At 37.5% G+C, this 10,168-nt stretch overlaps 1 protein-coding gene across 4 annotated transcripts in view; it reads left to right on the top strand.

The window, feature by feature from the left end:
• Positions 1-10,168, top strand: part of MICU2 (mitochondrial calcium uptake 2) — a 254,652-nt gene that overhangs the window by 101,852 nt on the left and 142,632 nt on the right. For all 4 annotated transcript variants that reach the window (XM_064275343.1, XM_064275344.1, XM_010593949.3 and 1 more), the window contains 2 exons: positions 3,102-3,133; positions 3,228-3,303. In XM_064275343.1, coding sequence (XP_064131413.1) covers positions 3,102-3,133; positions 3,228-3,303 — 108 coding nt within the window. The remainder of the gene's footprint in view (positions 1-3,101; positions 3,134-3,227; positions 3,304-10,168) is intronic.

Below are 10,168 nucleotides of genomic sequence, written 5' to 3' on the forward strand. Positions count from 1 at the left end.
TCTATATGTGTAAATTGCCTTGAAGCTATGATCAGAATAGCTTCCAGGAAAAGAATGTGATTACTTAGAATCATGGGAGATAAGAGAAAAATGCTGTAGGCAGCAAAAAAGATGGCTGAAAACCTGAAAGAATTTTAAATCTATTATGAAATTATTGCAACTAACATCACTTTAGAATGGACAGTGATGTTTGCTAGCCTTTTAAATTTGAGTGAATAGTTGTGAGTTTAAGAGAAATTTTCGGGATTCAAAAGGGTAGCTTTCTAGAACATGAATGTGTTTTTTTAATTGGTGAAAGCAAAAAGGGATTTAATACTCATGAAAAAGAATCATATGTGGCAAGAATTTATGTAGGATGTAGAGAACTAAGATTACTCAAAGGTGGTTTTAAGATTTCATATGTCTAAAATTTTAAAAAAAAAATTGCCATCAAAGAAGAAGTAAAATTATCTCTATTTGCAGATAACACAGTTCTGTATATAGAAAATCCCGAGGAGTCCACAAAAAGCTTCTATAGCTAACGGAGGGATTTTACAAATTCAAGAAAAAAAAAATCATTTAGGTTTCAGAAATCTGAAAGGGAAATAAGGAAAAACGAGTCCATTTACAATAGCATTTAAGAGAATAAAATATCTAGGAATAAATTTAATAGATGTGAAAGACTTATACAATAAAATTATAAAACACTACTGAAAGATTAAAGAAGACCTAAATGGAAAGATAAATTTCATGTTCATGGATTGGAAGGCTTAATATCAATAAGATGTCAGTATTACCCAAAGCAGTCTATAGGTCTACTCAATCACTATGAAAATCTCAACAGCCTTTACAGAAAATGAAAAACCTATCCTCAACTTTATACAGAACAGCAAGAGGCCCCAAATAGCTAAAGCAATGTTGAAAGAGAAGAACAAAGTAGGAGCACTCACACTTCCTGAATTTATTTTACAGTAGCTGTAAAAACATATTATACAGCTACAGTAATCAGAACAGCCTGGTACTCGTATAACAGTAGACAGATAGACCAACAGAATAGAATAGAAACCCACACATCTGTTGTCAACTGAATTTTGACAAGGGTGCTAAAGTCCATTCAGTGGGGAGATAAGAGTCTCTTCAATAAATGGTTGTTTGGAAAACTGGATTTCCACATGCACAAAAATGGAACAGGATCCGTGCCACAAACCATACACAAAAAACCAAATTCAAAATGGATTCAAGACCTAAATGTGAAAACTAAAGCTATAAAATTCTTAGAAGAACATGCAGGGGCAAGGCTGTTGGGCCTAGCTTTTAACAGTGCATTGTCTAATATAATAACAAAAGCACTGACAGTAAAAGACAAAATAGATAAATGGGGCGTCATAAAAATTGAAAACTTTTATTCATTAAAATGGAAACCCTGGTGGCGTAGTGGTTAAGTGCTATGGCTGCTAACCAAAACGTTGGCAGTTTGAATCCACCAGGCGTTCCTTTATCAAAAAAATGAAAAGCTACCGACTGGAAGAATATCTCTGGAAATCATGTACCCAAAAAGAATCTAATAACCAAATTATATATAAAACTTTGACATTTTAACAATAAAAAGACAAACCAATCATAAAATGGGCAAAGGAGTTGTATAAACATTTCACCAGAGTATATTCAAGTGGCCATCAAACACATGAAATTAGCTCAATGTCATTAGCCACCAGAGAGATGCAAATCAAAAGTACAATATGATACCATTTCATTCCCACTGGGATAGCTAGGGAAACCCTGGTGGCATAATGGCTAATAACTATGGCTGCTAACCAAAAGGTTGGCGGTTTGAATCCAACAGGCGTTCCTCAGAAACCCTATGGGGCAGTTCTACTCTGTCCTGTAGGGTTACTATGAGTCACAATCAACTCGAAGACAACAGGTTTGTTTTTTGTTTTTGTTTTTTGGTAGGATAGCTAAGATTACAAAAAAACAAAAACAAAATTACAAATATTGGTGAGGATATAGGGAAATTGAAACTGTTTATTGCTGGTGGTATAATCATTGTGGAAAACAGTGTGACAGTTCCTCAAAAAACTAAAATTAGAACAACCATATGACCCACCAATTCCACTCCTAGGTATAGACCCAAAAGACTTGAAAGCAGGGACTCAAAGAGACTTGTACACCGATGTTCTTTGCAGCACTATTCACAATTGCCAAAAGGTAGAAACAGCCTAAATGCCCATCGACAGATGAATAGATAAAGAAAATGTGGTACATATGTACTTTGGAATACTACTTACCCAGAAGGAGAAATGAAGTCTTGACATAAGCTACAATATGGATGGAGTGAAATATCCTGAGCGAAATACTCACAAAAGGACAAATATTGCATGACCTCACTTATATAAAAAGACAAGAACAGGCACATGTATAAAGACCAAAGTTTACTAGTGGTTACCAGGGGTAGGAGGGAGGGGGAAAAACCCCAAAACCAAACCCACTGCCATCCGACACATACCGACCCTATAGGACAGAGTAGAACTGCTCCATAAACTTGGGAGGGAGAAAGGAGGGGTGTTTGTTTATGGAGCACTGAGTTTTGGTTTACGGTGAAGGAAAAATTGCATTCATTAAGGGCAGGATTTCACAGCCAATTAATATAATTCCTATCAGTAAGTTGAACACCTGTAAAAAGCTGAATTTGCAAAATAAAATAATTGCCATGCAGTCAGCACTGACTCACGGTGACTGCAAATGTGTCACAGTAGAACTGTATTCCGAAAGGTTTTTGAAAACCAGATAGCCAGGCCTTTAATCAGAGGTACCTCTGGGTGGACTTCAACTGCCAACCTTTTGGTTGGTAACCAAACACTTAACCATTTGCACCATTCAAGGACTCCTATATATATAAAACTGTGAGTGAAATTGGAAATATCTTGTAAAAAAAAAAAAAAAATTAGATCTTTGGGTTTAGACTTAGAATTTTCTGGCTTAAGAATATTAGCTAAATTGGCAAGCTTGTGTTTTTATAAATGTTTAGTTTTGTTTTTTCTTTTAAATTACTTTCTTTCTCTCTGGGAGTTGAGTCTTATGAAGGAATATGGGTGCTAAATAATGTTTCTTTTTTGCTTTAGGTAAAACTTTAGTCAAGAAGCTGACGAAAAAGGTAAGCAAGGTGTGTGTGTGTTTTTCTTTCTTTGATAAGATAAAAAATAAACTTTTATAAGTTAAATTGAAATTTTGCATATGTGTATTCAAAGGATATCGAAGATGCATTGGCAGGAATCCAAAAAGCTGGTTGGGGACCAACCTTTTTTAGAGATCTTGGTGATAAAGGTAATTTTAATTTCTTTTTTAAGTTTCTACGTATGCTTTTTATTCAATAGACATATAATTAAGAAATTAAGATAGGAAGTTTGCAACTGTGCATTATTGAATGTAGGGTAGTGAATGTACATACAGAATGGTGTGGTGTCATATATTTTAACAGGTGATTTTAAAAAGTAATAAAATACTCCTTAAGTAGGAAGCACCTTAGGGAATTACAAAAAATTATTAAAACATCAGTGTCAGGAGGCAGAGCCAAGATGGCGGAATAGACAGATGCCTCCGTCGAGCCCTCTTTACAACAAAGACCCGAAAAAACAAGTGAAACGAGTATATTTGTAACACCTGGGAGCCCTGAGCATCAAAGGCAAGCTTAGACAATGAACTGAGGGGCAGGGGGAGGAAGAGGCTGTTCAGAAGTGGAGAGGAGTTACCGGACCTAAATCACGGGGAGCCCTCAGGCACCATTCCCGGAGCGGCGGCAGCAGCAATGGTGGGCTGGTACTAGCTTTCAGCCACAGTTTTCTCGGGGAGAAGCAGACAGCCACACAGCCCACTCACACCTCCAGAACCTGAGGAGAACGGCGCTCCCGGCAAAAGCTAAGTACTTGCGTATGTTTTGTCGTGCCTCCCCACCCCCAAGCAGGCTTCAGCGGCTGAATCCCTGGGCCTGAGATAGACCCTGGGGAGCACCTAGAGCCATCCTCCCGGCCTTGGGGAAGGAAAAAATTTGCAACTGGGGGAAAAAGATAATTTGCTAGCTCCATTAACTGGGGAGCTCAGGACAGAAGGGGCTCCTGTCCAGGCATAAACCATCCATGGACCTTGAGCACCTTTCCCTTCTGCATGGACCTGTGTGGGCCTTTTTCGGGAGAATAGTCCCTTGTTGGCAAACTCCAACCATTTCAGCTGTGTGGTGGAGAGGTGGACATTTGACATTGCTTTGCCTATTGAACAAGGTCCTCACCTACCGAAAACAGGAACCTAAGGACTAGTAGCTCCACTCAGGTCACCCAGCTACCCATGACAGGGGTCCAGAGATAACTGGTACCTCCCAGTCCTTAGAACAAAAACTTCGGGTGCCCATGGTCCGTCTGCAGAGCCCACCCACCAGCACACTCTAGGGAACAGAGATGCGTTTTCCTCAGAGACACTTGGGGGTCGGTTCTTAGCCCCCTGCCTTGTTCAGAGCATGACCCCCCTGCTGCAATCAGATACCGGTATATATGCCAATCACCCCTCCCCTCTAAGACTGTAGGACAGAGCCTGTACCACACACTTGATATCAGCTACCTGGAAACCTGAGCTGAATTCATACAAGAAAACTGAATGGGCTCCTAGACTGATATACCTGACAACAGCTCTAGCCAGCTGGTGACAGGACACCATAGCTCCAAAGGTGAAAATAATGAAGCTAGCTCACTCAAGCAACCCATAGGGGTATACCAAAACAAAACAAAGCAAGCAGCTATGACACAGTAAGCAAGCATAAACTAATACAATAATTTATAGATGGCTCGGAGACAACAGTCAATATCAAGTCACATAAAGAAACAGGCCATGCCACCTCAACAGGCTCTCAAAACAAAGAATCCAGGGATATTTTAGATGAAAGTGCATTCCTGGAATTACCAGACGCAGAATACAAAAGTTTAACATATAGAACCCTTCAAGACATCAGGAAGGAAATGAGGCTATATGCAGAACAAGCCAAGGAACACACAGATAAAGCAACTGAAGAAATCAGAAAGATTATTCAGGAGCATAGTGAAAAGTTTAATAAGCTGGAAAAATCCATAGACAAACAGCAATCAGAAATTCAGAAGATTAACAATAAAATTACAGAATTAGATAACTCAATAGAAAGTCAGAGGAGCAGAATTGAGCAAGTAGGAGCTAGAATTTCTGAACTCAAAGATAAATCACTTGGCACTAGTATATTTGAAGAAAAATCAGATAAAAGAATTTTAAAAAATGAAGAAACCCTAAGAATCATGTGGGACTCTATCAAGAGAAATAACCTACGAGTGATTGGAGTACCAGAACAGGGAGGGATGACAGAAAATACGGAGAAAATCGTTGAGCATTTGTTGGCAGAAAACTTCCCTGATATTGTGAAAGATGAGAAGATATCTATCCAAGATGCTCATCGAACTCCACATAAGGTAGATCTTAAAAGAAAGTCACCAAGACATATTATAATCAAGCTTGCCAAAACCAAAGACAAAGAGACAATTATAAGAGCAGCGAGGGATAAAAGAAAAGTCACCTACAAAGGAGAGCCAATACGAGTAAGTTCAGACTACTCGGCAGAAACCATGCAGGCAAGAAGGCAATGGGATGACATATTTAAAAAATTGAAGGAAAAAAAATTGCCTGCCAAGAATCGTATATCCATCAAAACTGTCTCGTAAATATGAAGGTGAAATTAAGACATTTCCAGATAAACACAAGTTGAGGGAATTCATAAAAACCAAACAAAAACTACAAGAAACGCTAAAGGGAGTTCTTTGGTTAGAAAATCAATAATATCAGGTATCGACCCAAGACTAGAACACTGGGCAGAGCAACCAGAAGTCAACCCAGACAGGGAAATCCAAAAAAACAAAGCAAGATTAAAAAAAAAAAAAAAAAGCCTAACACAGGGTAACAGTGATGTTATTATATAAAAGAAGACAACATTTAAAATAAGACGGACTAAGAAATGTAATCATACGCCTTCCATACGGAGAGGAAGGTATGGCGATACAAAGAAATAAAAGTTTTAAATTTAGAAAAATAGGGGTAAATGCTAAGGTAACCACAAAGGAGACAAAGTATCCTACTCATCAAAATAAAATACAAGGGAAAAATACAGACTCAGCAGAAACAGAATCAACAACAACAAATATAAGCAAAGGACAATATATAAGGAAAACCTACTCAGCACATAAAATCAAGTGGGAAAAAGAAACTGCCAACACAAAAAAAAAAAGACACCAAAATGTTAGCACTAAATTCTTACCTATCCATAATTACCCTGAATGTAAATGGACTAAATGCACCAAAAAAGAGATAGAGAGTGGCAGAATGGATTAAAAAACAAGATTCGTCTATATGCTGCCTACAAGAGGCAGACCTTAGAGACACAAACTAAAACTCAAAGGATGGAAAAAAATACATCAAGCAAACAACAATCAAAAAAGAGCAGGAGTGGCAGTATTAATTTCTGGCAAAATAGACTTTAAAGTTAAATCCATCAGAAAGGGTAAGGAAGGACACTACATAATGATTAAAGGGACAATACACCAAGAAGATATAACCTTATTAAATATTTATGCACCCAGTGACAGGGCTGCAAGATACATAAAACAAACTCTATCAGCATTGAAAAGTGAGATAGACAGCTCCACAATAATAGTAGGAGACTTCAACACACCTCTTTCGGTGAAGAACAGGACATCCAGAAAGAAGCTTAATAAAGACACAGGAGATCTAAATGCCACAATCAACCAACCTGACCTCGTAGACATATACAGAACACTGCACGCAACAGCAACCAAGTATACTTTCTTTTCTAGTGCACATGGAACATTCTCTAGAATAGACCACATATAAGGTCATAAAGCAAGCCTTAGCAGAATCCAAAACATTGAAATATTACAAAGCATCTTCTCTGACCATTAGGCCGTAAAAGTGGAAATCAAATAAGAGGAAAAGCAGGGTAAAGAAATCAAACTCTTGGAAACTGAACAATACCCTGCTCAAAACAGACTGGATTATAGAAGACATTAAGGATGGAATAAAGAAATTCACAGAATGCAATGAGAATGAAAACACTTCCTATCAAAACCTTTGGAACACAGCAAAAGTGGTGCTCAGAGGCCAATTTATATCAATAAATGCAGACATCCAAGAAGAAGAATGGGCCAAAATCAAAGAATTATCCCTACAGCTTGAACGAATAGAAAGAGAGCAACAAAAGAAATCCACAGGCACCAGAAGAAAACAAAAAGTAAAAATTAGAGCAGAACTAAATGAAATAGAAAACAGAAGAACAATTGAAAGAATTAACAAGATCAAAAGCTGGTTTTTTGAAAAACTCAACAAAATCGATAAACCATTGGCCAAACTGACAAAAGAAAAACAGGAGAGGAAGCAAATAACCTGAAAGAGAAATGAGATGGGCGATATTACAAAAGACCCAACTGAAATTAAAAGAATCATGTCAGGTTACTATGAAAAACTATACTCAAACAAATTTGAAAACCTGGAAGAAATGGATGAATTACTACAAACACACTACCTACGTTCACTAACACAAACAGAGGTAGAACAACTAAATAGACCCATAAAAAAAGAAAAGGTTGACAAGGTAATAAAAAAAAAAAAATCCCAGCAAAAAAAAAAAAAAAAGCCCTGGTCTGGACAGCTTCACTGCAGAGTTCTACCAAACTCTCAGAGAAGAGTTAACACCACTACTACTAAAGGTATTTCAGAGCATAGAAAAGGATGGAATACTACCAAACTCATTCTGTGAAGCCACCATATCCCTGATACCAAAACCAGGTAAAAACACCACAAGAAAAGAAAATTATAGACCTATATCCCTTATGTATGTAGATGCAAAAATCCTTAACAAAATTCTAGCCAATAGAATTGAACAACATATCAAAAAAATAATTCACCATGACCAAGTGGGATTCGTACCAGGTATGCAGGGATGGTTCACCATTAGAAAAGCAATTATTGTAATCTACCACATAAATAAAACAAAAGACAAGAATCACATGATTTTATCAATTGATGCAGAAAAGGCATTTGACAGAGTTCACTCATTGATGGATAAAAACTCTCAGCAAAATAGGAATAGAAGGAAAATTTCTCAACATAATAAAGGACATTTATACAAAGCCAACCGCCAAGATCACCCTAAATGGGGAGAGCCTGAAAGCATTCCCACTGAGATGGGGAGCCAGACAAGGATGCCCCTTATCACCACTCTTATTCAGCATTGTGCTGCAAGTCCTAGCCAGAGCAATTAGGCTAGATAAAGAAATAAAGGGCACCCAGATTGGCAAGGAAGAAGTCAAAGTCTCTATTTGCAGATGACATGATCTTATACACAGAAAACCCTAGGGAATCCTCTAGAAAACTACTGAAACTAATAGAAGAGTTCAGCAGAGTATCGGGATATAAGATAAACATACAAAAATCACTTGGATTCCTCTACACCAAGAAAAAGAACATCGAAGAGGAAATCACCAAATCAATGCCATTTACGGTAGCCCCCAAGAAGATAAAATACTTAGGAATAAATCTTACCAGAGATGTAAAAGACTTATACAAAGAAAACCACAGTAAACTTCTGCTAGAAACCAAAAGAGACTTACATAAGTGGAAGAACATACCTTGCTCGTGGATGGGAAGACTTAACATTATAAAAATGTCTATTCTACCAAAAGTGATCTATACGTTCAATGCAATTCCGATCCAAATCCCAAGGACATTCTTTAATGAAATGGAGAAACAAATCACCAATTTCATATGGGAGGGAAAGAGGCCCTGGATAAATAAGGCATTACTGAAAAAGAAGAACAACGTGGGAGGCCTTATTTTATCTGATTTCAGAACCTATTATACTGCCACAGTAGTCAAAACAGCCTGGTACTGGTACAACAACAGATACATGGACCAAAGGAACAGAATTGAGAATCCAGACGTAAATCCATCCACATATGAACAGTTGATATTTGACAAAGGCCCCAAAACAGTTAAAAGGGGAAAAGACAGTCTTTTTAACAAATGGTGCTGGCATAACTGGATGTCCATCTGCAAAAAAATGAAATAAGACCCATATACCTCACTCCATGCACAGAAACGAGGTCAAAATGGATCAAGGACCTAAATATAAAATCTAAAATATAAAGATCATGGAAGAAAAAATAGGGACAACATTAGGAGCCCTAATACATGGCATAAAGAGTATACAAAACATTATTAAGAATGCAGAAGAAAAACTAGATAACTGGGCACTCCTAAAAATCAAACACCTGTGCTCATCCAAAGACTTCACTAAAAGAGTAAAAAGATTACCTACAGACTGGGAAAAAGTTTTTAGCTATGACATTTCCGATCAGCGTCTGATCTCTAAAATCTACATGATACTGCAAAAACTCAACTGCAAAAAGACAAATAACCCAATTTAAAAAATAGATATGAATAGACACTTCACTAAAGAAGACATTCAGGTAGCTAACAGATACATGAGGAAATGTTCACGATCATTAGCCATTAGAGAAATGCAGATCAAAACTACAATGAGATTTCATCTCACTCCAACAAGGCTGGCATTAATCCAAAAGACACAAAATAATAAATGTTGGAGAGGCTGTGGAGAGATGGGAACACTTCTGCACTGCTGGTGGGAATGTCAAATGGTATAACCACTTTGGAAATCGATTTGGCGCTTCCTTAAAAAGCTAGAAATAAAACTACCATACGATCTAGCAATCCCACTCCTTGGAATATATCCTAGAGAAATAAGAGCCTTTACACAAACAGATATATGCACACCCATGTTTATTGCAGCAGTGTTTACAATAGGAAAAAGATGGAAGCAACCAAGGTGCCCATCAGTGGATGAATGGATAAGTAAATTACGGTATATTCACACAGTGGAATACTATGCATCCATAAAGAACAGTGAGGAATCTGTGAAATATTTCATAACATGGAGGAATCTGGAAGGCATTATGCTGAGTGAAATTAGTTGCAAAAGAACAAATATTGTATGAGACCACTATTATAAGAACTTGAGAAATAGTTTAAACTGAGAAGAAAACATTCTTTTGTGGTTACAAGATGGGGGAGGGAGGGAGGGAGGGTGGGAGGG

This window comes from Loxodonta africana, chromosome 23 (genome assembly GCF_030014295.1).
Source record: "Loxodonta africana isolate mLoxAfr1 chromosome 23, mLoxAfr1.hap2, whole genome shotgun sequence".
NCBI classification, from domain to species: domain Eukaryota; kingdom Metazoa; phylum Chordata; class Mammalia; order Proboscidea; family Elephantidae; genus Loxodonta; species Loxodonta africana.